The sequence below is a fragment of the Myotis nattereri genome, assembly GCF_964212035.1.
Source record: "Myotis nattereri genome assembly, chromosome: 16".
In the NCBI taxonomy this organism is placed as follows: domain Eukaryota; kingdom Metazoa; phylum Chordata; class Mammalia; order Chiroptera; family Vespertilionidae; genus Myotis; species Myotis nattereri.
In genome coordinates, this window is record NC_138091.1 from 43,523,280 (window position 1) to 43,549,400 (window position 26,121).

Genomic DNA, 26,121 nt, shown 5'->3' on the forward strand with positions numbered 1-26,121 from the left:
GGTGGGCATGGATGCTGGTGAGATGGAGACTGTTCTTTCTTCTGACCAAGCCAGGACCGGCAGGCTGTGTGAGAGTGAGTGAGTGTGTGTGTGTGTGTGTGTGTGTGATGGGAAGAGGAAGCCTACCTCCTCAAAAAGCTAAATGTCCTTGTCCCCTCCCCTCCCCACTCAGGCCAGATGGAGAAGCCCCGGTGGCAGGGGGAGGGCAGGGGCCTCTCTGGGCGGCCTCACTGCTGCCCGCAGGCGCTGGGGGCTCTGCAGGCTCTGCAGGCTGGGGGAGGTTTGTGTCAGGCTGGGGGAGGCTGGGGGAGGCTTGTGTCAGGCTGGGGGAGGCTTGTGTCAGGCTGGGGGAGGCTTGTGCTCACAGTGGCTCCATCCTCCAGGCCACACACACAGCATTCCAGGCGCTCCTCCTGGCTGGTCGGGAATAGCTGGGATTCCTACAGAAGGAACCAGCTCCCCCTGGCACTCTGCCTTCGGCCTCAGCCAGCCTCAGGGCTTTAGCATCTGGCTCTGACCCTCCCCCCTCCCACCTGCCGGGGCCGCATTTGCACCCCCAGGGCCCTCCGCACATTGACCTCAGCCAGACCGGGGCTCCAGGGGACGGGGAGAATGGTTTGGCAAAGTGTAGCCCTCAGCTTCCCACGGGCATTCCTGGCCCTGTGCCTTCATTTTTTCCTCTGCGCAGCGGGGAAAATGACCTTTGACTGCCCTTGGGTGCCTGTGTTTTTGCTCCGCCCAGTCCTTGGGGAGGCGGAGGGAGGAGGCACTACGCCTGCCCGTTTCCCTCCGGCTTGAACTTCTGCAGAAGGGAAGGCGGGTCACCTTCACCATCCTCACCAGGGCCTCCTCGCTCCCGGCTCAAGGCACTGACACTTTGCTTGCGGCTTTATTGACTGATTTGAGGGAAAGAGCAGGTTTCTCAGAGGGGGCAAGGAACCCGAAGGTTAGGTTCTCTAGGGGGCGATGCCAGAAGGACCTGAAATACCCAAGAGATGAATGTGAGGCTCTGCCAGGGTGGCCAGCAGGCACTGGGTGATGCCAGGGGATGGGGGCCCCCAGGGGCACTATGGGAGGAATGGAGCTCCAGGTGACCTGGGGCTCTGCATTGGGTGGGCGACAGATGACTGGCGGCACCGTCACATGGACGGTGGGCCTGCTTGCCTGCGGGGGGCGCTCTGGGAGCGCGGCTCTGAGCGGGGGCAGCTCTGGGATGTGCTGAGAGCGCTCAGCGTCAGGGACAGGAGAAAGCTGCGGGGAGGCAGGGGTCAGGAGAGGATGGGGGGCACAGAGGCTTTAAGTGGGGGCGCTCCGGGGGCCCCCGGCAACCCCCGCCCCGCCCGAAGCCCGCGCCTCACCCAGATCCGGGTGCTCCAGAATGCAGTGCGCCACGTAGGCCGGGTTGCTGTGCAGGGTCCTGCATTTCTTGCAAAAGAGGATCTCGCAGAGCTCGCAACCCCCGCCGCTCGGTGGCGGCCCCTGGGTCTGTAGCACACACGGCTCCTCCGGGAGGTTCCGCCTCCTGCGGGCGGACACCCGGACGCTCAGGGCGCCGCGCCGGCCCCGCCCGCCGGGTCCCGGGGCGCGCCCGCCCTCACCTGTCCGCCGGGGCGGCGGGGCCGCGGAGCAAGGCCAAGGGCAGGAGCCAGCCCCAGAAGCCGCTGTCCGCGCGCCGCAGCAGCGCCACCTGCTGGGCGCTGGGCTCCTGGCGCAGCGGGCTGTAGGCCACGCTCCCCCCGCGGCCCTCGGCGTCCTCCGCCTCCCGGCGCTCCGCCTCGCCCGCGGCCGCACTCTCCGGCGGCTGCCTCCCCTCGTCCTCCTCCTCCGACCCCTCCTCTTCCGCCTCCTCCTCCCGGACCCGCGGCTCCTCCGGCTCCTTCTTCCACAAGGGGGTCTTCACGCCTGCGGGCGGGAGGAGAGAGGGTCGTACCCTGACTCTTCTGTGCCCACAACCCCACTCTTCCCCACCCCACCCCACCTGATTGCCCCGGTGTCTGCGCTTCCTGGGACTGAGGACTGAGACAAGGCCGTTTGCTCGCCTGTGAAATGGGAGAGGAGTGCCTTTCAGGGGTTGATGTGAGGCAGGTGTGAGATCGCCGAGTGCCAGGCGCCCACGCGGGCTTGGCCAGCGGGAAGCAATGAACAGGAGGCAGCCAGGAGAGTTCCGAACCTGGCACCAATGAGGGCTCATCACCTCTCTAACTGGCTCTAGGGTGGGTGCTGGTCCGTGGCCGTCAATAAACATGGTGTCCTGGCTGGAATCCTGACGCGTGGCTGTTTACGTTTTGTTTTCTAGATGGGACTTCCTTCTTCCAAGCGGGCCTGGCCTTAAGGGAGCCCAGCATCACCTGTGGAGGGTGGGTGGGCAGTGGGCACACAGCACCTCGTATGATTAGAAAAAGGGGCCGCCAATGGGCAGACCCGTTAGGAAAAAGTGTGTCTTCCTCCTTCCAGGCATGACCCCAATTGCCAGCCAGATTCAGCCGCCACTGGCCCCTCTTGCTGATGTCTTTGTTCGACTCTAAGCAGTGGCCCTTGCGGGCAGGAAGTTCCTGGGCTGACATGGAAAGCAACCTGCCTGACGGGGGAGCAGGGGGTGTCCACCCTCAGCAGCAAACACTAGCCCAGCACCCTGGTGTGCCCTGCGGGCAGCTGGACCTGGGGAGCCAGCCTTGTCATGAGAAGGGGGAGGGTGACAGAGGAGGCACAACTTCTGGGGTTTGCCCTGGAGAGGTGAAGACGACTTGCCATCGATGCCTGCCTAACCTACAGAGGTTGGAGACAAAGGGGGATCCTAATCACATTAGCATTCTAGCTCACATGTATCAAGCACCAATTACATGCAATCACCACCCTAGACTCTCTTCATACATCGTGTCCCTTCATCTTCACCACCCCCTCAGCTGGGTGAGGGATGAGGTAGGTCACAGAGGGGCCTGCGAATTTCATCTAAGGTTTTTGGAAACCTTCCAAGAAAAGTTGCTGCAGAGATTCTGCCCGTTCTTGGAGCTTTGTGGTTGTGAAAGGCCAGACCCATTGCACAGCCAGAGAGGGCTGCTGGATTTGCAGGAGGAGGGGGCACTGGAAAGAAAGGTTGGGACTTTGGGTGCCGGCCCATGGAGTTTGGACGTTGGTTGCCTATGAAGTTCACAGAGGCATTTAGCAAAGGGTCCAGAGCTAAACTCATGTGTTTGGACTGTATCACTGTGTCCCTTCCATCCCCATCCCACCGCGCTCCCTAAACACCAAAGGCCACAGCCCTTCAGCACTGGGAGCCACTGAATGTCCTGATGCAGGGACTCGCGCAGAACTGACAGAAGGAGACCCACTGTGGTCCAGGCCAGAGAAGACAAAAGTCCGAATCGCAGGAGGTAAAGAAGAGGGAGCAGATACCAAGAATATTCAGGAAAGAGAGAAGAGAGGGTTTGTACCTGGATGGGTATAACCTTAAAAAGGCTGGACTTCTACTCTGGGGTTACCATGGTGATGAGCTGGTTGGTCCACCCTGTAGTCAAGATACCCTGTCCTCTGGCTCCACCCTGCCTCCAGCCCCACTTACCGTCCTTATCCATCCTTCCCAAGGCGATGCTGCCTTCTTCGCCCGATCAGAGCCTGGGATGAGAGGAAGTAGCAGAACCCATAGAACTTGGTCTGATCTCCAGGGCTTCAGTTGGATCACCTGGGCGGGGCTGGAACCTCACCTGCCCATATGGTTCCACTCAGGAATCTGCCTTTTCTAGGCCTCCACCCAGATACCCCCTATCTTCCTCGTGAAACGGCATTATTGAAAGACAGCAGAGGGTGGGTTCAAACCTAGCTCCAGCACATAAATATATTTATTTTATTTTTTGTTAATCCTCACCCGAGGATATTTTTCCATTGATTTTTAGGGAGAGTGGAGGAGAGAGGGAAAGACAGAGAGAAACATCGATGTGAGAAAAACATATCGATTGGCTGCCTCCAACCAGGGCCAGGGCCTAAGGAGCCTGCAACCAAGGTACGTGCCCTTGACCGGGATTGAACCTGGGACCCTTTGGTCCACAGGCCGATGCTCTATCCACTGAGCCAAACAGGCTAGGGCTCTACCACATAAATATAAAAGGTGTCTGGCTCTGTGGATAGGCCTGCAGACTGAAGGGTCCCAGTTTGATTCTGGTCAAGGGCAAATGCCGGGGTTGTGGGCTTGATCCCCAGTAGGGGGCGTGCAGGAAGCAGCCAATCAATGATTCTGTCTTATCATTGATGTTTCTATCTCTCACTCCTCTCTGAAATCAAATATATATATATATACTTAAAGATGCCTGGTCTTCAGCATGTTCTCTCTCTGACCCTCAGTCTCCTCATCTGTAAACCAGATGTTGTGGTACAATACCACTTTACCTGGCCCACAGAGCACTGCTTATTGTATCATTATTTTCTCTCCTCCCCTTTCTGTTCTGTCCCTATCCTTCCTCAGCCCTGCACCCCACTTCACTACGGCCAGCTCACTGCCTCAGCTCAGGGGAAACCCAGCTGCCTGGCATGAGGACATTCAACCCCACTGAGAGGATCATATAAGCGAGGAACTAGGGCAGGGGTGGGCAAACTTTTTGACTCGAGGGCCACAATGGGTTCTTAAACTGGACCGGAGGGCCGGAACAAAAGCATGCATGGAGTGTTTGTGTGAACTAATATAAATTCAAAGTAAACATCATTACATAAAAGGGTACGGTCTTTTTTTTTTTTTTAGTTTTATTCATTTCAAACGGGCCAGATCTGGCCCGCAGGCCGTAGTTTGCCCACGGCTGGACTAGGGCCTCCTGCTGCTCCGGTTTTCTTGGGGACAACCATCAGGCCTTGATGCCTTTAGAAGGTAACTGAAAGAAACTTCCCCTCTAAAAGGTTAAGAAAAGCCCTGCATGCTCTCTGCCCCATATCCCACCTCTATTATTCCTGGAACATTCCAAGCAGGCTCCTGCCAGAGCTTTTCTTAAAATATTTTTTATTGATTTCAGAGCGGAAGAGGGAGGTCGAGAGAGAAAGAAACATCAATGATGAGAGAGAATCATTGATTGGCTGCCTATTGCACGCCCCCTACTGGGGATAGAGCCAGTAACCCGGGCATGTGCCCTGACTGGGAGTTGAACCGTGACCTTCTGGTTCATAGGTCGATGCTCAGCTACTGAGCCATGCAGGCCAGGCTGCCAGAGCTTTTACACTGGCTGTTCCCTCTGCCCCAGTACCCTTCCCCCAGATCCCTGCAGGTCCTGCTCCCTTACTTCTCTAAGGTCTCCGTTCAATATCACATCAGGGAGGCCTTGCCCGACCACCTTATATAAAATTCCACACACACACCCATTTCTTTAGTCGGTTAGTTTTCTCCCTGGTGTTTAGCACCATCTGACTCACATAGGTTTATTTGTTTGCTATTTGTCAAGCAGCACTCCTTAACATGCAAGCAGCCTCCATCGAGTCAGGGGCCTCATTGATTGCTCTAGATGTAGGCCTATCATAGTGTCTGGCCCCCAGTAGGTACTCAAGACATACTTGTTGAATGAATGCATTGCTGTGGCCCTGGGGTGAGGTACTATGAGCGACAGCCCACTGTGGAGGAATCCTGTGGGTAGAGTTAGGGATGTGCAGATTCTCAAAAGAAAGTGCGGGAGGGTGTGGGGGGGTCATGGTGTGTAGACAAGGATGCTGGGAGAATCACCAAGAGCTGGGACCCACCCTGCCCCGAGCATGTGTGTTCTTACAGTCTGATACTTTCCACATACATGATACCTTTATTCCTCACCCTCAAAACACCCCAGGGAGGTAGATAGTAGTGTTCCCATGTTACACTTGGGAAAACGAAGGCACAGAGAGGCTAGGTAGCATATGAAGGTCACAGAGGGACTTAGCAGAGGGTCCAGGGCTAAACTCATGTCTTTAGACTCTGTCACCGTGTGTATTCATCCCCATCCTACAGTGCTCACTAACCACCGCGGCACCCCCTGGCCCTCCCCTGCCCCCCATGCCCCAGAAGCCTCCCCCGTGTTCAACCCCACTTTTCCTCCCTGTTCCAGCTCCAGGGCGGGCTCTGCAGGGCAGTCCTTGCCAGCCAGGAAGAGTTAACAGGAGTGTTTGTAGCAGCCGCTGTCTCCAAGGAGAGGAGAGAAGAAAGGAGGGTGGAGAGGCCAGGCCAGGCTCCATTGAGGTCCGGCTGGCGGTGGGGGGTGGGAGGCAGCCAGAGGGACCTGTCCAGCCCTGGAGGGGAGACAGGAGTGTCCTCACTTCCATCTGTCCTGGCAGGTGGCGAACTCTGGGTCCACTGGGCAGCCAAAGAGTGAGGCTGCTGCAGGGCCACCAAGTAGGGAAAGTCCTGGCAGGGACTGAGGGATGCGGGAGGGGGCGGGACCCGGCCAGCCTGGGGGAGGCGGCTGAAGCCAGTGGCAAGTGGCAGAACCTGAAATCCGAGGCTCTCCCAGGGTAGAAGGGGAACCGGGAGTCAGGGAGAACCAGCTAAGACACAGCAGGTGGCAGGAGTGAAGACAAAGAGCAGGACAGAAGAGGTGCCCACCTCCTCCTCCGCGGAGGGTCAAGCCATGTCCCAGCGTGGGAGACGAGGGAGGAGGCCTGGGACCCCAGGGCCTCCGGTGCGCAGCATCCGGCCCTTTAAGTCCAGCGAGCAGTACCTGGAAGCCATGAAGGAGGACCTGGCCGAGTGGCTCCGGGATCTCTACGGGCTGGACATCAGTGCTGCCAACTTCCTGCAGGTGCTGGAAACGGGCCTGGTGCTGTGCCGGCATGCCAACGCCATCACCGAGGCTGCCCTGGCCTTCCTGGCTGCGGCACCTGCCCGAGCCCGCAGGATTCCCGTGCCACGGGCCGGGGTGTCCTGCAATGGGGCTGCCCAGCCAGGCACGTTTCAGGCCCGGGACAACGTCTCCAACTTCATCGAGTGGTGTCGCAAGGAGATGGGCATCCAAGGTACGCCCCTGGCCCTCCCCTTCCCAGACCCTTACCTTGCTGGGCGCCCCCTCCTCTCCGAGGCCCAGGCTGCACTGAGGGCCAACAGCCAGGGTCCTCCTTCCAGATTTGCCTTGGGCCAGCTCATCCCTTTTCATCCTTCCGTTTCCCCATCTCATAGTAAATCCTCAGTAAAGAAAGGTGTTCGTTGAATGACTCATTCATTCAACAAACACATGCTGAGTCCCTATCTCCTTTGTGTGAAGCGCCGAGGACGGAGAGCTCTGGTCCCCAGTTCCAAGGAGTTCGGGGTCTAGGAATGAAGACGGATTGTGATAAAAGCTCGGGAGAGGGGTGTGAGCGCCGGGGAGGGAACAGCTACCTGGTGAGGTGGAAGGTGGGGGCAGAGAGGCCGCACGGAAGAAGGAAGTGTGAGCTGCGTGTTGAGGCATGGAGTCTGGGGGAAGCAGGGGACCAGCAGGGGCAGCACCGTTTGGTGACGGAGAAGCTGCTGTGAGGGAGGGCACAGGCCGGGCGAGCTGCTGAGAGAACAGCAGAGGAAGCACCGGGCATTAGGGAGGGGCCAGCCGTGCTGGGGCTTGTGGGACTCAGGGGAGTGAGTGTCAGGGTCCCTCATCTCCTGGGCCTGGGACCAGCAGTGGGAGGGAGCTGGACGTTGTGCCACCCTCCAGGCCAAAGGCGCGGGTGTGAGGCAGAGGGGAGGGTTAGGCCGGGCTCCTGGCTGGTGGCAAGGCAGTGAGGGGCAGGGTTGGAGGGGTGAGCAAGGCTAGGGTTTTATTGAGCACTTACTATGTGCTGCGCTGTGTCTGCAAACACAACCATCCCATGAAATAGGCTATGTCCCCATTTTACAGAAGAGAAGACTGAGGGCTCAGGGACTAGCCCAAGGTCACGCAGCTGGCGGGTGGGAGTGTCAAGGATCCCTGGCGGTCAGGCTCCCAGCCCCTACTCAGCCCTGCCCCGTGACACCTGGGCTGGAGGTAGAGGATGAGATGCCTGGAGGCTACTGGAGGTCAGAGGAGGAAGCAGAACAAACGGCTTCTTGCTTCTGGACTCAGCCGGTCTCACAGCCAGGCCCCAGGGTCCTGTGCTTGGCTGGGTCACTTCTTCCCACCCCCACCCTGCCCTCTCCTGTGACAGGAGCCACCCTGTCTGCACTCAGTGCCTGACCGATTCTGCCCAGACCCTTCTCGGGGGCTGGTGCCAACTGGGATCCTCGGACCCAGGCTTCCCACCGCCTGGCTCCGGAAAGGCCAGCGGGCTCAGGCGTCCTCCCCACCCCTCCCCCTCCCCTTGCCAGAGGTGCTCATGTTCGAGACGGAGGACTTGGTGCTGCGCAAGAACGTCAAGAGCGTGGTGCTGTGTTTGCTGGAGCTGGGCCGCCGGGCCTGGCGCTTCGGGGTGGCGGCGCCCACCCTGGTGCAGCTGGAGGAGGAGATCGACGAGGAGCTGCGGCGGGAGCTGGCCCTGCCCCCGCCCGACCCCCCGCCGCCCGCGCCGCCCCGGCGCCGGCCCTGCCACTTCCGCAGCCTGGACCGGATGGTGAGGGCTCGGGACTCGCCCTCAAGGCCCCGCCTTCCTTTGCCCCGCCCTCCCCTCCCCTCCCCTCCCCTCCCCTCCCCTCCCCTCCCCTCCCCTCCCCTCCCCTCCCCTCCCCTCCCCTCCCCTCCCCTCCCCTCCCCTCCCCTCCCTACTCCTGTCCCCTCTGGGCCACCCCCTTTTTGAACTCCTGTTCCCACCCCACACTAATCCACAGAGTGGGTTTATGTCTCAGTCCTAATCACAGATAGTAGTAGCTAAGCCTCAATGACGTTTTCATTAGAAATCCAGTATTCTACACCTCGCTCATGTGACCCCCGAGAGATGGTTTTTAAGAACACAGTCCCTGGCACCATCTCTGACACCTGGGATCAAGCCTGAGTTCCGCTGCTTTGCAGCTGTGTGACGTTGGGCAGGTATTTAACCTCTCTGTGCCTGTGTTGCCTTCCTGGCGCGCGGGGCAGTAACAGTACCTGGCTTCTACGACTGGCATGAGCATTAGATCCGAAAGTGCATATGAAGGGTTCAGAGTGCAGAGGGCGCCTGCCATGGAGTCAGCTCTTACTGTGTTAGCCCCGTTCTCCCGCCGAGGAATTGGGGTCGGGAGGTCCCTTAACTGGCCAGAGCCTATGACACAGTGGAGGCAGGACTCTGACCCTGCCAGCGCCTGTCAGATTCCAAGGCCCACCTTCTTCGCCATTCCACTCCACCACCCCCATCAGCTGACCACGTGGGCGCTGGGCCATAGGTGACCACTCCAGGTCTTGTTCTCGCTGGTTCATTAAAAGTCTTCCCTACTCACTTCTCAGCCCCCAGCCCTGACCTCAGCAGAAGCCTTGGGCTGGCTCTGGGGAGAGGAAGCCCCCCCCCCCCCATTGGGCTGGGCTTGGCATGGGTGGTGGGGAGCTTGGGCACATGTGCAGAAGGAGGGCTGAGGCCATGCCCACTGCCCACAGGTGCAGAACCTTGTGAGCCACTGCACATGCCCAGTTCAGTTCTCCATGGTCAAGGTGTCCGAGGGGAAGTACCGTGTGGGGGACTCCAACACCCTCATCTTCATCCGGGTAAGTGTTGGGGTGAAGGGCCCAGGGTCAGCAGACTAGGATTTCCCTCCATGGGACCCTGCCCGGGCCTGAGGGCTAGAATAGGAAGTCACCGTTCAGCCCAGCGTATCAGGTCTTGAGGCTTGCTTCCTCTCCCTGGAAAAATTCCAGAAGATTCCTCACAAAGGTGGCAAGCCTATCCCCTGCTTCCATTGGAGCAGCCAGAACCACCCCCACCATCTGCCTCTAACTTAGCCTGATTCTGAGGGGTCCCAGGCAGAAGTGAGGTATGAAGGGCCCTCCCAGCTTCTATCACCGCCACTCCACCCACAGGCCTGGTCAGAGCAAGGGGCTTGAGAACCCCAAGTTTGTGTCCAGTGCACGGCCCAGCCACAGGGGCCTCAGGGTTCACCCCTCAGGTGCCTGGCTTGGTACCTTCTGCACTGTGAGCAGTAGGACAAGCTGAAATGTGCCCCCCGCTCCCTCCCCCACGCTCCATACCTGGCTGACCCTCTGTAGAAACAGTCTGTACCCAGGGGAGTGGCCTGCAGCTCAGGGACATGGCCAAGCCCTTTAGGGCACAGGCCACAGCTGGGGACAGAGCCAGCTCCCTAAGCCCGCACCCAGGCCCTGAGCCAACAGCCCTGTGAAGTAGGTTGGGGCAAGGAATTGTGGCCCCACTTTTCAACGGAGGAAATGGAGGCCTAGAGAGACTGTGTGACCGAGTGGAGTGGGGCAGAGTCCCCCGGGTTCTTTGACACACGCTGCAGAGCCAGGGCCCCGTTTCTAATACAGTGGGGCCTTGACTTACGAGTTTAATTCGTCTGAGCTCATAATTTGAGCTCATAACTCAAATTACTCGTACGTCAAATCACTGTGACTTTCGCTGTGCCAACTAGCGGTGGGGTATCTGAAGCTGGCTCGTAACCCGAATTTTTTTGAGCTTGCAACTCAGAACAAAAAATCGGCCGAGAGACGGCTCATATCTCAAAAAAACTCGTTAGTCGGGACACTCGTAAGTCAAGGCCCCACTGTACAAGCATGCGCAGGGGGAACCCTTTACCGTGAAGGGAGAGGAGAGGGCTCTGCGCCAGACAGCACAATGCTTGTGCGATGCCTGGTTTCATTGTGGGACAACTTTCTGTTTGACCTGCCTCCACCCTTGACAACATGTGTCATCTGATGCCCATCACAGAGGAGACTCAGGTGGCAAAATATGCACACACCCAACTACAAGGGAATATTTGCATGTGTACATAGGTGGGGTGTGTGCTAGGAACCGGCAGGCTGGTCCAGAAAGAGGGCACACTCTCCATTTTGTCCTCTACCTTATACTTGCCCCCCTGCAGGTCCTCCGGAACCACGTGATGGTGCGTGTCGGGGGCGGCTGGGACACCCTGGGCCATTATTTGGACAAACACGACCCCTGCAGGTGTACCTCCCTCTGTGAGTCCCTTGCGAGTCCCCTCCCTGCGCTCTGGGTTGGGAGGCTGGAAGTGGGAGGTAGGTATGAACTCCAGGGGCAAGAGGTGTGTGGGGTGGAGGAGGGGGATATGGAGAAAAGAAGATGCTATAGAAGATACAGGTGTGGTGCCCCCTCAGCTCCAGAAAGCAAGCTGAGCAGGCATAGGTGCGATACCAACTCCAGCCACAAGATGGCGCCAAACACAGAGAATCAGCATTTGGTCAGGGTGCATCTTGGCAGGGCTTAGGTCTGGCTGTGATGTCCACAGCGGTGGCACCAAGCATGACCTGGAGGGGTCTTTAGTCCTCCAGTAATCCCCACCAGCACCTCCAGCCCCCTAATAAGCATTCATTCTACGTAAAATATGTGAACTTGCAATACAAATCCGCTTTATATAAGTCCCCTGCTGAGGCCTCGCACCGGATTTCATCCCCTGAACCCCCATAAGAACATTCTGGCACTGGTGCTGTCCCTGCCCCTGTAGGTCCCACTGTCTCTAATGTGGGGCGTGGAGTGTGGAACAGCTGTGACGAGAGCCAGCAGCAGGAATGTCATCCTTTCCTTCTCTCCTCTCTGGGGGCTGTGTTGGTAGCACACAAGCCAGGCAGCTTCCTGAAGCCCCCGGTCCCACCGGTGCAGCACGAAGTGAGGGTGCTGGATGAGCCCTGGCAGCCACAGCCTACGATGACCATCAGCCGCTCTCAGAGCCCACTGCCCCCCGTGGACTGGAAGACATACACCTCTTCAGGCCGGAAGCTGAGGCCCCCCGCCTCCTCCCCCACACCCCGCAGTGAATGGTGAGCAGGGGCAGGGGTCCTCAGAGAGACACCACCATTCCTGAGGTACAGGGGAGGGACGGCAGGGCCTCTTTCTCCTTTGGAGCCCACATTCTCAAAGGCCACCCCACCCCAAGATGAAGGGAATGAGTCTCTTGGCAGTACCCTCACCCCAACAAGACCTCAGGTGTTCAGAACCAAAAAAGCACCCAATACCTTTGGGATTATCTAGTTACTTCATGTGCTCCCATTTCACAGATGAGGAAGCTGAGGCCCATAAAAGGAACAGGCTTATGCAAGGCCTTGCTGCCATTTCATGGTAGAGCAGACACTAAGACTCCCCTGCCACCTAAGACTGGTGACCTGTATTTGCTGGGTTTGAAGTAACCCAGGGTGCAGACCAGGCTGCTTTCTACCTGCTTCAAGGGAATGATGGAGAATAAAGTTGAACGGTATCTGCCATAAGGAATATCCTTGGACAGACACAGAGAGAGAGGGAACATCTGTTTCCTTCCACATGAAGTCTGGCCCCCTTGGAGCCAGCCCTTCCCAGAGCCAGGGGGCTGGATTAGGCGACCCTGACAGCCTTATGATTCTCCCTTGCAGGCGCCAGGAGAAGCCACCCGCCCCACCTGAGAGGCAGCTGCCAGCTGGGCACAGCTCACCCAGCCCCCAATCCTCATCCACCCCCAGGGGCCGAGACCCACAGTGCACCTCCTCAGGGAAGAGGGAGGACAGACACCCCCCTGAGCTCCCCAGGGGAAGGACTCCTACATCTTGGGTTCATGAGGAGACAGACAGCTGGAGAACCCATCCCAGGACCCCCACCCCCCAGAGACTCCGAGCCCCTGAGGCTACTGCCAAAGGGACCCCAGCAAGAGGACCATCTCCCCTGCCTCGTTACTCCAGTCCGTCAGCCAAGCCCATGGGCCCCAGGAAGCCGCCTCGGGGTGATGCTCCCTCCCAGCTCAGGGAGCCAGTGTCCGTCCGTTCTCCATCCCCCGTTAAAGGACCCACCAAGATCCCTGTCCAGTTGGCCCCTGCCCGACCTCCCACTCCAGGAGGAAGCTTTCCAGGTACTGAAAGTGGAGGTCTTACAACAGAACTGGAGAGAAGCTCCATACCACCAGGGGCTGCCACTGGAGTCCTGGCTGGGCCCAGTCGTGGGGACTGCTCTGTGGAAGGAAGGCAAGGGGTCCAGAAGCTGGACGTCTGGGTGACAGCAGAAGCCGGAGAGTCCCGGAGCCTGGACATGCCCCTGACCTTGGGTGGGATCAAGAAGCCAGCCATCTGCCATAGCCTTGAGGAGGAGCTTTTGGCCAACATGAAGCTGCTAGAGGTGGGGACTGCCCACCCCCGGGGCCCAGGTTCTGGGCTCATCCCTCGCAGCGGAGTCTACGTCCCCAGCCTGGGTGGGCGGTGGCCTGAGCCTGGGGGTCCTTATGACAAAGTCATCCAAGAACTGGCTCAGGGCCCTCCACCCCTCATTAAAGTGGACCTGGGCGCCTGGAAGGCTGCCCCTCCAGGCTCCCCTAAGCTGGCAGTTACCACAGGCCCAGGAAGCCCAAAGGGGAAACTGGGAGCCAGAGAGAGTGGGCCAAGGACAAAGGCAGCCCTGGGTGCCAAGGACACCAGGATGAGGAAGGTCCCAGCTCCAGGAGGGCAGGACTGCTCAGCCCCTCCTGTGTCTGCCAGCCTAGAAGCCCCCACACCTTCGCCCTTGGACCCCAATTCTGACAAAGCCAAGGCACGTCCAGGCAGGGGCCAGAGAACACTGCGGAAGCCCCGAAGAGTACCGTCTATCTACAAGCTGAAGCTGAGGCTCAGACTCCGGCCCCGGAGAGACCACAGGCCTGAGGAGCGGCCTTCGCGAATCCCCAAACCCCTGGCCTACCTCCGCTTGGGTCCAGCCAGGGCGCCCCCAAGCGGCAGGCTGGAAAGAGTGTCAGCGCTGGGTGGGAAGGGAGGGGAGGCAGCCCTGGTGGATGGAGCCTGGGCAGGGGAGAAAGAGGAAGGAAAGGAGGAGAAAGAGGCAGCCGTTCCACTGGAGAGCAGACCCCCACGTTCGGAGAGCCTGGGGCCTCAGCAACTGGATCCGCTCCCACCGGAGGAGGAGTCCTGGGTCTAAGGAGGGGCTTCTCATCCCAGAGCCGGTAAAAAGAATGCCCAGGTAGCCACTGGAATCCCAGCCGCAGGGACAGAAGGAAGGGCCCCTCACCTCGATACAGGGCCTTGGCCAGGAGACAGAGCATCAGTCAGCTCAGACTAGCAAATGGGACAGGCCATCATCTCCACTCCAACTCCAGAATTGGGGTAGGGGCAGTGGGGCCACCCTATACCTTATCACCCTCCCCCAGAACAGCTCCCCAAACTCCTGTCCTTAGGCCATGCCCACTGTTTCCACAATTCTTATGTTATTAAACACGGGTGGGTCTGTCCTGGAGTCCCCAGCTTGAGTTGCTCTCTCTAGGGCTGTAGTGAGGCAGGAAAGTGTAGCTTCGAACATTCTCCCACTGGAGGGAAGAGGATCAGGGAGGGAGCTGGGGTGAGAGAGCCGGTCTTTCTCTCCTGAAGTTCAGCCAACCTCGCCCCCAGACAGCCCACCTCCTGGAGGCGGCTGGTGCGTCAGCACCATGGACAGGGACAACGGCCACCAACACAGGCTCCTGTGAGACTTCAAAGCTGGGCTCTGGGGCTTGGGGACTGAGATCCCTAGAGTCAGGAGGGCTGGTTAACATATCGACACCGTGAAGTTATGACGGAGGCATCACAGAAGCTCAGCGGTGAGCGAGGCAGACACAGAGGCAGAAACTGGGACTGAGTCCAGTTATGCAAGTTGTCCTGAGGGGCAGAGGGTTTTGATCAGTGGGAAGGCTCAGGGGTAGGTGGAGAGGAGATGAGTCCCAAACTCCTCCCCTTGGTTCTTCTGGTTGTCCTGAGTCCCAAAACTCGGGCCTCCCCATCACCCTTCCCCTCCTGGCCCAGCAGAGTTCTGTAGGGAGCCCTTCCTTTCCACCCTCAGAAACTGAGCCAACACCTTGGTACAGAAACGAGGGAAAACACTCCCTGATTTTTAATCTGACTTCCGATCACAGCGCATTGGGCGTCACACACACTTCCAGACCCTGTGGTGGGAAACCCTGGGTGGGTGGGGGGAGGCAGGGAGAAGGACAGAGACTCAGAATGGGGGTGGAGGAAATCGAAATCAAAGACCTGGGTGAGCGGAGGGGGTGAGGTGGGACGGGCAGGCAATACATTCCAATGGCTCCCACAGGGGCAGCCAGAGGCCTGGGTCCCCCACCCCCACTTCAGGTGCCTCAGAGCTGGGGCGACGGTGGTGATGAGATGCTGCCATCCCTTACCCTGTCCTCCTGGGGAACCAGGGAGCAGGATGCAGGGAGGAAGGGGGCAGGCCCTCTTCCGTACCCTCCCAGCCACTCAGGGGGTGGGGAAGGGGAGCCACCTCCTCTGCTTCAGAGGGAGGCTCAGAGGGCAGGTCACTTGCCCCAAGTCACGTAGCACAACAGGGACTAGAACCAGGGGCACTGGACTGCCCAGGTCAGGGCGGTCCTTGTAGGGCTGTGCTACCCAGGTGGGCGGAGGGGGCATCAGCTGGGAAATTCATAGATTCCCTCTCACACTAGATCTGGATGATAAGCTCCCCACCCACAATCCCTCCCCCAGACTCCTCTCCATCACCGCTCTGGGCTACCTGATTTCCTGATCTATACAACAAAGCTGGGCCAGGTCAAGGCCGAGATGTTCTATCTGCCCCTCTTCTAACCTTGCTGTCCTCCCATCAGCCCAGGGCTGAGGGCTCAGCCTCAAGGAGAACTTGGCCTGGGGGCAGGGAACACGCACCATTGTGTGGCCTCCAAGTCCCCCAGGAATCCCTCAGGCCGCTCCTGGTATCTTCATTATTTTTGTTATTTCTAAGTCGATACAAAACTGACAGTGATCAGCTCTGGTGAGGAGAGGTAGAAACCCGGCCAGGCAGCCGGAGAAAACGGGGTGGAGTGAGTCAGGGCATAGGGCCAACTGGTGTTGGCACAAGGAAGTGTAGATCCTGAGGGCCTCCAACCAGGAAATGGGGCGGGGGGGGGGGGGCAGAAAGCGGGCATATCTCCCTCAAGCAAGGGGTCCCCATAATTCTTTTTCTGGCTCTACCCCTCCCTAGATTAATCAGGGTAACCTGAGATTCAAGCAGGGGCATCTGATTGGGGTGGATGGAAAAGCAGAGCCTTTGCTGGCACAATCTGGGCCCCAACCTCCACTCCGGGACCCAGCCTGCCCCCCACAGCTCCCCAAACCCAACACCCCCCAATCTAACACCACCCAATGCAGGAAGGAACAGGGGGCTGGAGCCTGGCGTCATGGAGGTAAATCTCTCCTTTGGGGGATTCCCTCTCCATGCTCTGTCAGGGGAAAAGTTCTAACCCAGGGGGTGATCTGGCTTTGGGGTCAGTAAGGGGGTGAGGGGCACCCGGCAGGAACGGACCATCGAGTTAAGGCTGGAAGGTAGGTTGTTGTGTCTCGGGGCTGCTGGGTGGGGAGGTCTCCCTGGAGAGGGCAGAGCTCAGCTTTCTCCCCTTGACTAATCTGGGACCTCAACCCTCGGACCGAAGGTGGTCTTAGGACCACCCGCATCTCGCTGTCCTGCGCCGGGGGTGCTGCCGGCCAGAGGGGCACCAGGATCTGCAACAAGGAGGTGGAAGAAATGAGAGCCCTGTGAGCTGAGCTGGGGGCGGGGAGGGGACCAGAGAGTGGGTAAGACCAAGAGACACTTGGGCAGACCGATGGGCACGGGAGGAAGGCGCGGGGCAATGACAGCCACACTCTCTGGAGAAGACTCGCGGGGGACCGGCTAAGGCAACACCTCCCCTTCCCCACCCTCCATTTCCTGCGCGCACCCCAATCCCAAAAGGCTGTGGCGCCCCTTGGGGCCAGGCTGGGTACTGCGCTAACCTCAGCGCTAAAGGAGCCGTCCCAGGAAGACAGATTGGAGACAGGACTGGGCCGTTTGGGGAGACTCCCTCCCGCCCTCCGCCTCTCAACGGGAGGTGCGTGGCGGCGGGGGCGTTTCCGGCCCGGGCCCCCCGAGTTCTTTTCCTGCCACTCGCTGCTCAGGCCGGGCAGTCCCAGGAGGAACTCCGGGCGGTCCCGGCGGCAGCCTCGGGCGCCCCGGGGGCTGGCGGGGTGGGCGCGCTCACATGATGGCGCAGCGGTTGCGGCGCAGCGCGCCCTGGAAGCGCAGGGCGGCGTGCACGTGCTTGCAGCGGGCGCAGCCGACGCTCTTGAGCAGCTCGCTGAAGAGCAGCAGGATGTGCCAGTTGTACTTGGCGGAGCACTCCACGTAGCCGCACTTCCAGGTCTTGCGCACCAGGTGAGACACGTTCCAGCGCGGGATCACGCGGCCGCGCTGCAGGTCCCGCTTGTTGCCCACGATGATGATGGGCGTCTCTGAGTTGCCAATCACCCTGGGGGGCGAGGTGGGACTCTCAGAACTCCACCAGGGTCGCAGCCACTGGACTTCAATGAAGGCAGGCTGTGCCTGGTCAATAACAGGGCTACCTTACGTCTGTTCCAGGCGCAGGGCTTAGCCCTGGAGTGACATGACATTCGCTAATCTGCACAATTGATCCAAAGGGTGGGTACTAGTGTTAGCCCCATTTTTCAGATGAGGAACCTGAGGCGTACACATTCACTGTCCTGGTCATGCAGCCGAGCGGCCCTGGCAGCCTTGTTGCCGGAGCCCCTGATCTAACCACTGTATTAGACTAGCCGCCCCCTGGTAAGGGTCCCAAAATGAGTTAATAGAAATGGGGAACAGCAAAATGTCACGAGTGTGTGTGTGTTTGACTGGATGTGTGGGAACTGGAGGGGCCTTCATCTGCCTCCCTCCACTGCACCCTTTCCGTGGAAGCTGGCTAGCACCAGGCGCAGTGATGGCGAACCTATGGCACGCGTGTCAGAGGTGACACATGAACTCATTTTTTGGGTTGATTTTTCTTTGTTAAATGGCATTTAAATATATAAAATAAATATCAAAAATATGTCTTTGTTTTACTATGGTTGCAAATATCAAAAAATTTCTATATGTGACACGGCACCAGAGTTAAGTTAGGGCTTTTCAAAATGCTGACACGCCGAGCTCAAAAGGTTCACCATCACTGCACTAGGGCATCCACTGGGGTGGCAATGGACTGTATCCTGGGCCCTCACCTTGTCTCTAGGATCTGCTGGCGGATGGTCTTGACGTACTCAAAACTGTCAAAGCAGCAGATGTCGTAGACCAGGATGTAGGCGTGGACACTCCGGAGTCCCCTGCAGCAGGCATCTGCCCACTCCTGCAACACCCCCAGTTAAGGCCAACGTTAGAGCAGCCAGGAGGGTTCCCCTTGTGCCCAGCCACCTCCAGCCATAGATGGCCAGCACTCTCACCTGCCACAGCACCCTAAGCCTTTCACACCCACCCATCCCCAGCAGGCCAGGGCCAGGGCAAAATGGAGCTCAGTGCTGTGGCCTCCCCACCCCAAGCTGGGATAGGGCAGGTCACACTGTCTGACCTCGGGGGCCACTACACGGCCCGGTGCATATTGGGAGCTGTTGAAATGGTCTTTATCTTTTTTTAAAAAAAATTGATTTCAGAGAGAACAGGAGAGGGAGAGATAAAAACATCAATGATGAGAATCATTGATTGGTCGCCTCCGGCATGCCCCCCACTAAGGATCAAGCCCACAACCTGAGCATGTGAGCTGACTAGGGAATCGAACCATGGCCTCCTGTTTCATAAGTGGATGCTCAGCCACCGAAATAGTCTCTATCTTCCAAGGCTTAGCTCAAATGCCTCCTCCTCCAAGAAGCCTTCCTACAAGCAAGGGTCTACTCCCTTAATCTCTTGTGTGCAAATACCTTGGTTACCACTGTTTCCATCTCCAGATCCCCACTTCTGCGAGCTCCTGAGAGAACCAGAACCAAGCCACCCTCATTTTTATGTAACTCCTCCTCCTCCCCACTCAGTACCTTGCACACCGTGTTGGCTCCTAGCAGGCTCCTTAAGGGCGCACTGCCTAACCTGGTGAGCTCTCCATGGTCCTGAACCCCACTTGGTCCACGCTGGGATCCGTGCAACTCCTGTCTGTCACGCTGCCCTTAGATTGCTATCTGATGTTCCCCTCTGTAGGTTCCACTCTGCCCTTGGACAGAAGGAGAAGGTCTGAGAAGACTGAGACTGGATACACAGTCGGGGCTGATGGACAGCAAGGCCCCAGGGAGCCGGAACTTCCTGAATGTTTGTGGCAAATTCTCAGGGTGGGGTTGCAGCTCAAGATGAATAGACCCATGGAAAGTCTGAGTGCACTAAAGAGAAAGTTCCTTAAGAATTAATTAGCTAATTAACTTGCCAGCAGATGGCAATTGCAAGAGCAGTTGAAGGCAGCCAGTGTGTGGAAAGAGCATGGACTCTGAAGGGGGGGTGGGGGTGGGGTGGAGGGAGAGGCCTCCGGGCCAAGGGGAACCAGGGTCTTCTCCTTTGAGGGGCCAGGCACAAGATGAGAAGGAGGTGGAGCATGTTTCCTGAGCCAGCCTGTGAGTTGCATTGGGGAAAAGACCAGGCATCAAGGAGGACTGTGGCAGGTTCTCCACCTCAGAGAAGGAACAGAAAGGAAAAGACTTTGGTGGTGGTGGTGGTAGAGAGTGTGTCTGGCCCCTGAAAGGTACTTCCCAACTCAGAGGCATAGAGGCTGCTGCAGTGGATTTCCCCAGGGAGATGATGTGGCATCTTTTCTTTGTGCTGAGTTTTAACTTTGGTGCAGGGGGAAGACACTGAGGACAAATCTAAAACTGTAGGAAACCATTAACTGGCTTCCGGGGCCAGGGAAAACGGCATTCCGCCGGACACCGTGAGCTCCAGGAGCCCAGGACCCACATTTGTACATGGTTCCTCCCCCAACCCACATAGGAGTGATTAGTGGCAAGTGGGAGGAATGGGGAAACAGGCAGAGGTTCCCTCCCTCTTCCAGCTCTCTGCTGGGGAGAGGGAACAGCTGCCAGCCTGCCAGGGTGACAGCCCCACCTCTTCCACCTCTTTCCCAACATGCTGACTCCTCAAGGGGGCTGCCAGGCTGCCTCCCACCCACTTCTCTCTGGAGGCTCCTAAAAGGGGGAGGAGGAAGGCTCCTGATTGGCTGGCTTGTCCCTTCACCCCTGGTTGAAGGGAGGGAACAAGAAAGCTCAAGTTTCCTTCCAGCTTGATCTATGAAGGGTTCCAGGTGGTAAAAGACCATCTCTGGGCCCTGTCAAAACACAAGAAGCAGCGATGGAAACTGAGTCCAGTTCCAAGGACCTGGGAGATGAGGGAGGTTCAACACCTGGGCCTCATCCGGGCATTCGTTGCTCATTCCTTTGGTGGCTGCTTGAGCCCTCTAACCGCAGCTTCCTTCTCTGATAGGAAGGAGGAGAGGGGGCTGCGGGAGGGACAACTGAGGCTCAGACCCAGGAAACACCACTCTCCTGGGCTGATTTCCCCTGGAATTGGGAAAGAATGTGTTTTTATTCTACTGTCAGGTGGTGCCATCAGGATACTTGGGTTTTATATTTGTTACTTGTGCTCCAGGAGTGAAGTCTTGGACATCCTAAAAAGTCCAAAACTCAGGGTCAACCAGAAAGAAAAAGACCAACAATCCAATAGAAAGATGGGCCAAGGGCATGAATAGTTGTCAGAAAAAGAAATATAAAGGCCCTTAAACGTATGAAAAGATGCTCAACTTCACTCATAATCAGAGATGCAAATAAAAACTACACAGAGACTATCAAGTTTCATCTATCAGATTGTCAGACAATACACTCTGATGGCAAGGCTTTGGGGAGCCCTGGCTGGGTAGCTCAGTTGGTTAGAGCATCGTCTTGACACTCCAAGGTTGCGGGTTCGATCCCTCATCAGGGCACATACAAGACGCAGCAAATGAATGCATCAGTGAGTGGAACAATAAATTTTTCTCTCTCTCTCTTTCTCAAATCAATAACAAGGCTTTGGGGGAAACAGCGCTCATGTAAGTCTATAGATGGGGAGGGGAGTCTGACACCTTCCGAACTCCAGGTGCATTTACCCTTGATCCAAGCAATGCCTTTCCAGAAATGCATCCCGCAGATATGTCTCCTATGTACTAAATGACTGTGTACAGGCTGCTCATCGCAGCACTATCTGAAATAGCAAAAGATTGGAAACAACCCGCTTGTCCAACAAGTGGGGGACTGCCTAGTACACCTCTCCAATGGACTGCAGCGTAGTCATAAAAAAGAAGGAGATGCCCTCTAGATACTGACTTGGAAGGATCTCCAGCTTATAACATTCAGTCCAAAACACAAGGTCCAGAACAGTGTTGTTTTTTAAATGTAAGAAAGGAAGTGGAATAAGAACACATTTTCTTATTTGTGTAAAGAAACACTGGAAGTCTGAATAAAAAAAACAAGGAGAGTGGCTTTAGAGAGCAGGGCAAGGATCAGGGTGACGCGGGCAGCAGTGGCACTGAGATTTCTCTGGGTGAACCTTTCTACCAAGTTTGAACTTCTAAATTGCGTCTTAACGAGGCCAAATTCGAAATTAAATTAAAATGAAGTCCACAACAAAATGTGAAACATACACAAAGCTTGATGCCGGCCTGGAGTGAGATCTGAGACCCAGGCTACTGTTAAAGGCTCCTTTGGGGAACTAGACCCTGACCCACTGCCCTGACCTCGCTGCTCCCAAGGGGTGGCTGCCTGGATCAGGCTGTTGTCTTTGGTGCTGATCCCCCTACCTGTGATGGCAGAAACAAGTGTCCTTGAGGTTGGGCCAAGGCCCTCCTGCCCGGGGTTGCTGAGACAGTGCTGAGCCTGAGTCCCTCCCCAGCTGAACTTGCATAATTACAATTGGCCAAGCCATGGCCCTGCCTTCCTGTCTCCACCACTGTGCCTATCCTCCTCTGGTGAGGGGCTGCCGTCAGTGAGCAAAGTGTCTTAGAGCTCCCCATGCACCCGCCCGTTCTGAAGCCAGGAACAGAGAGAAGGAAGGAGGACTTGGTCCCTGCAAGCTTGGGGAAGGAGCACTGTCAGTCCTGGCACCGGGGGCACCTGAATCTAACCCCTGCAGGAAGGGTGCCCAGCAGGCCAGTCCTGAGAGCAGGGGCAGAGCATCATGTAAGAGAAAAGCCCCTTGGGTAAGAGACCTGTCTGAGAACACACCTTTGCCAGGTCTTGGCCTTTTCTTCTGCTGTCCCGTCTACTGACCTTTCTACCCCAGTGCCCACTACAGAGCCTGGCCCACATAATAAATAAAGCTAATAAAGCTCATCAAATATCTGTAGAATAAACCAGCACACAATGGATTCCTGGTACGGCTCTAAGCTTTCCTGGTGGCCCATGGTGCAGCGTGGAGCTGGAGAGGGCTGGAGTCCCGCCTGTCCCCTACCCTTCCCACTGCCCCCCTACGCTCGTGGGCCCTCCTACCTGCAGCGTGTTGACAGGGAAGGCGCTGATGGGCGGGAAGTCGAGGATCTGGAGGTCGTGCACGTGGCCGTTCATGACGACAGCAGGCAGGTAGAGGCGGCGGGTGGTGGTGGGCACGCAGACCTCGCTGAACTCGTTGTACAGGAACTGGCGCACGATGGCACTCTTGCCCACGCCTCGCGCCCCCAGCACGGCCACCCGGTAGGTGGAGACCATGCCTCTCGCCCCACGCCGCCACCGCGTCCTCGCCGCTGCCTGGGGCTCCCCCGGGCTGCATATTCCAGGGGCTGGGGGCTCAGCCACCGTCAGGACCAGTCATTGCTGCCCCTGCCCGCCCTGGGCCCTCTGCGGCCTCCACCTGGACTGTGGGGACAAGAGGTGGCTGGCTTTAGGGTCTTTGCTGAAGCTGTTTCAGCCACTCAGAATGCCTTCCCTTGCCCAGAACCCCTATCGTATCTACTGAAATCCTCGCCATCCTTCCTTCATTTTTTCCTGTCCTCCCACCGCAGGGAATGGCCTGAGGTCTGGCCAGCGAGGCAGGCTGCGGAGCGTCGAGCCCAGCTTCCCCACAGAGTCTGAGCCGTGTCTGGGTCTCCCCCCTCAGGGGTGAGACGAGGCCAGTGTGTCTCAGTGGAGGCGCTCCTGGCATTTCTTAGAGGGAGAAATCTTCACTGGGCAGGAAGACTGGCACACTGCAGGACCTCTTACATCCCCAGGTGCCAGCTGCAGCAGCCTCCAGTCACCATGACAACCCCAAATGCCCCCCATTTCCAAATGGCGCCATTGAGACCCTGGACTAGATGACCTCTTGGCTCTGGAGGGCAACACTTGTCGAGCACTTGCTCTGTTAGCGTGCGTGCCCACAAGGATACCCTCAGTGAATACGATAGCCCTAAGGCAGTGGTTGGCAAACTGCGGCTCGCGAGCCACATGCGGCTCTTTGGCCCCTTGAGTGTGGCTCTTCCACAAAATACTGACTTCTGCGCATGGGCCACGAAGTTTCAATCGCACTGTACGTGCGCGCCCGCACGTGGTATTTTGTGGAAGAGCCACGCTCAAGGGGCCAAAGAGCCGCATGTGGCTCGGAGCCGCAGTTTGCCGACCACGGCCCTAAGGGATAGGGGTTCCCACTTTAGAGAAGGCTCAGCGAGTAAGAACTGTGCCCAAAGTCACACAGCTGGGAAAGCCAGCTACTCCTTTCTACAATGTCGCAGTACTTCTTCCAAGCCTAGTGATTCCAGCTGGTAAATGCCTACAGGCCAAGGGTTGTGTCTGATTCTCTGGCAACCCCCTGAGCTCAGAGGGCCTGGCACATAGCAGGTGTGCTAGCAGCCAGGACCGGGCTGCTTGCTACAAGGTTGAACCTTGTCACAGATTCATTTGCTCTATGCTCAGTTTCAGGGACTTTAGAGCTTGGTTATAAACCACAGCTATGTTTTCTAGCTGAATTGGAGCCACACTCTGCACATCTATTAAATGGGTCCATAGCCCCTACTTCTGAGAAAATCTATGTAAATCTTTTAGCTAGGTGCCTTTCCTCCTTTAGGGGGTGGGGGGGGGGGGGCGAGGATGATGACCAGGGAGCTGCTACCTGCCTGAGACATTGTTTGGGGACTATTCCCAGGAAGGATGAGACCAGTGCCTGCAAAAGGGGTCCAGGAGAGATGGGTTTGCTGGATTTAGGGCCGTGCTTTTCAGGCTGCATGTATGTGTTCTGTGAGGATGCATGCTCTTTCCACACATGCACAGTTCACAGCTGAATGCACTGTGGTCTTTCCTAGTCCAGAGGACCTAATCCGCTAGGTCCTTGTACTGACAGCATAGAATATACAGGCAGGATTTGGAGTGAGACACACCGGGATTGGATTCCCGGCTTTGCCACTCACCTCAAGTGTGACCTTGGGCATGAAACTTCACAGGGTGTGCTGTGGTTGTACAGGTAAAGCCAGGTGCCTGGCACAGAGTAGGTGTCCAATGAGGAGTGGCCACTGCTATGCACCTCCATCTAAGGTTGCTAGGACCTCCTAGCAACCCTGGGATGGGTCACCATCCACTGCTGTTTACAAACATGCTTTGTGTGTGTATGTGTGTTTGTGATTCTTTCCCCCATTTTATTGACAGTAAAAACAAGAACCAAAAGCAACCCCCAGAGACTTAGGGAAGTGACCGCAGAGCCAGTTGAGCTGTCAACTAAGAGTAGGACCCTGACGGCCTTCCTGCCCCGTGTAGTGTCTTCTCCTCAACAGGTGCTTATGGGCTCCCAACTGGGGTAAGTCCCAGTCCCTCCTCTCCATCAACCCCTCCAGGCCCTCGGCCCCTCAGGCACCCCTGGACTCTGCCAGCTGGGCGGAGAACCTCAGCTGGGTTAATTACATAACCAGACAAGCAGGTGGGGAGGGGGACATCGAGGGCAGGTAGAGAGGGCAAGGAACCCAAGAAGGATCCTCTGCCTCTCTCTGGGTGGCAACTCAGGTATCTAGGATGTCCCCCACCTGCACATCCTCCTGGACACCACACGTACTGCCCAGGAATCAGTCCTTTCGGGGGAATAACGGGAAATAAAAGCGGGTCACGGTGCTAGCACCAGGAAGCGGTGCAAGAGAGGCCCCTAGGCTGGGGCAGCCTCCTGGAACTCACCAGGCCCAGGTGTGGCCCCTTCCCTGACTCAGAGGTGACCGGTGCCCCCTCCTTCTTCCCTGGCAGGGGTCCTGGGTCTAAGTGTCTACTAATCCAGCACGCCCAGCAGGTGGGCGTGAGTGCGGGCTGGCCAGAGCAGCAGGGCCCAGCCCCTGAGCCTCCCTCCCCAAGGCCTGCGCTCTGCAGTGAGTCTGCAGACAGCGCTCGCCCGGGAAGAGCCTGGGGACTCACCCAGGGGCCAAAGCCCGCCTCTCGTCCTCTCCCCTGGGCCTGGATGCCGGGAGTCTCTGCCCCAGACTGAGGACCGGGCTTTCTGGGTCCCGTGGGCCGTGTCACCGTCTGCCTGCTGGTGTCCCCACCACGTTCCTGTGCGAGTGGGTGGGTGGGGGCTCTGAAGGACGCTGGGCTACCCATGACCTGATTGGTAGGAGTTTGGGGCGAGGGGGGGATGCTAGAGCCCAGCCTGATCTCCGCCTCCAGCACCTTGCAGGCACCCCCACCCCCAGCTCCAGCTCTCACGTGGCAGCCCCGCGCCGCTTCCCCGCCAGCCCGCCGGCCCCCTCCTCCCTCCGCGCCCAGGCACCAGTGCCCCCAGCCGTACCCCCTCACTTACCCCCCGGACCCCGCGCCACCCCCCACCCGGCCCCTGACCCGCCCGCGTCCCCCGCCTCCCACCGCTTACCCGGGGCCGTCTTAGCTGCCCCCAGCCCTGGGGCCGCGCTCCCCCCGGGCTCCGGCGCTGCCCCCGGCTCCCTGGCCCGGGGGGAGAGAGGAGGGGGCCCCGGCTGCCCTGTCGGGGCGGGGCGGGCTCAGAGGCGGGCGCGGGGGGCAGGTGCGGGCGCCAAGGGCTAGGCACCTCCAGCCCCTGCTCCCTCCGAGCGCGCCGCCCGCCCGCTAGCGCTGGGAGGAGGGCTGGGGACGCGGGCGGGGCGGGGCGGGGGGGGGGGGGGCGGTGAGTGGCTGGCATTCCGCTGGGTCCCTGAGCCTGACACATTCATTGGGACGACCCTGGACGGATTTTTTCCTCCTCAGACCCGCCCTTCACCCACTCCACCTCTGCTAGCGGAATTGTTAGCTGTAACCTGGAGGGTGGGAGGAGGGACCAGGGAGGCCCTCATGCGTTTGCTTCCCTCCAGCCCAGGCTAGCTCAGAGCACAGCTGCTCTGCTCCCAGCGAATGACCTCTGCAACCCTCAGAACAGCTGCTCCCCCTCCTCTCCGGACCG

The 26,121-nt window shown here is 58.2% G+C and overlaps 3 protein-coding genes across 3 annotated transcripts in view; 1 reads left to right on the forward strand and 2 right to left on the reverse strand.

Annotated features, from left to right (window-relative positions):
- Nucleotides 1–2,249, reverse strand: part of LOC308533085 (uncharacterized protein C17orf50) — a 32,643-nt gene extending 30,394 nt beyond the window's left edge. The window contains exons 1-2 of the mRNA XM_081110862.1: nt 1,599–2,249; nt 1,359–1,522 (exon numbers count right to left, since the gene is read on the reverse strand). Of these exons, the coding sequence (XP_080966988.1) occupies nt 1,359–1,522; nt 1,599–2,245 (811 nt within the window). The 5' untranslated portion in view covers nt 2,246–2,249. The remainder of the gene's footprint in view (nt 1–1,358; nt 1,523–1,598) is intronic.
- A 4,317-nt stretch (nt 2,250–6,566) lies between these two features.
- GAS2L2 (growth arrest specific 2 like 2) lies at nt 6,567–13,902 on the forward strand (the record flags this gene model as incomplete). The annotated part of the gene is given in 7 exon segments (XM_081110729.1): nt 6,567–6,951; nt 8,252–8,493; nt 9,447–9,554; nt 10,883–10,979; nt 11,591–11,796; nt 11,800–11,840; nt 12,381–13,902. Coding segments are annotated over 7 exon segments (2,601 nt in total).
- Nucleotides 13,903–14,816: 914 nt separating this feature from the next.
- Nucleotides 14,817–25,704, reverse strand: RASL10B (RAS like family 10 member B). The gene is made up of 4 exons (XM_081109294.1): nt 25,579–25,704; nt 22,260–22,622; nt 17,997–18,121; nt 14,817–17,251 (listed from the first exon to the last, which is right to left on the reverse strand). Exons 2-4 carry the CDS (start codon nt 22,473–22,475, stop codon nt 16,981–16,983), a joined length of 612 nt encoding a protein of 203 aa, XP_080965420.1. The 5' UTR covers nt 22,476–22,622; nt 25,579–25,704; the 3' UTR covers nt 14,817–16,980.
- Between the last annotated feature and the right edge of the window lie 417 nt (nt 25,705–26,121).

Excerpts from the sequence above, each read along its gene's own strand:
- RASL10B (XM_081109294.1), bottom strand. The coding sequence starts at position 22,475 with ATGGTCTCCACCTACCGGGTGGCCGTGCTGGGGGCGCGAGGCGTGGGC. Across the intron at positions 18,122-22,259 it reads TCCCTGTCAACACGCTGCAG|GAGTGGGCAGATGCCTGCTG; the intron begins GTAGGAGGGCCC and ends GGGGTGTTGCAG. Across the intron at positions 17,252-17,996 it reads CAGCAGATCCTAGAGACAAG|GGTGATTGGCAACTCAGAGA; the intron begins GTGAGGGCCCAG and ends CTCGCCCCCCAG.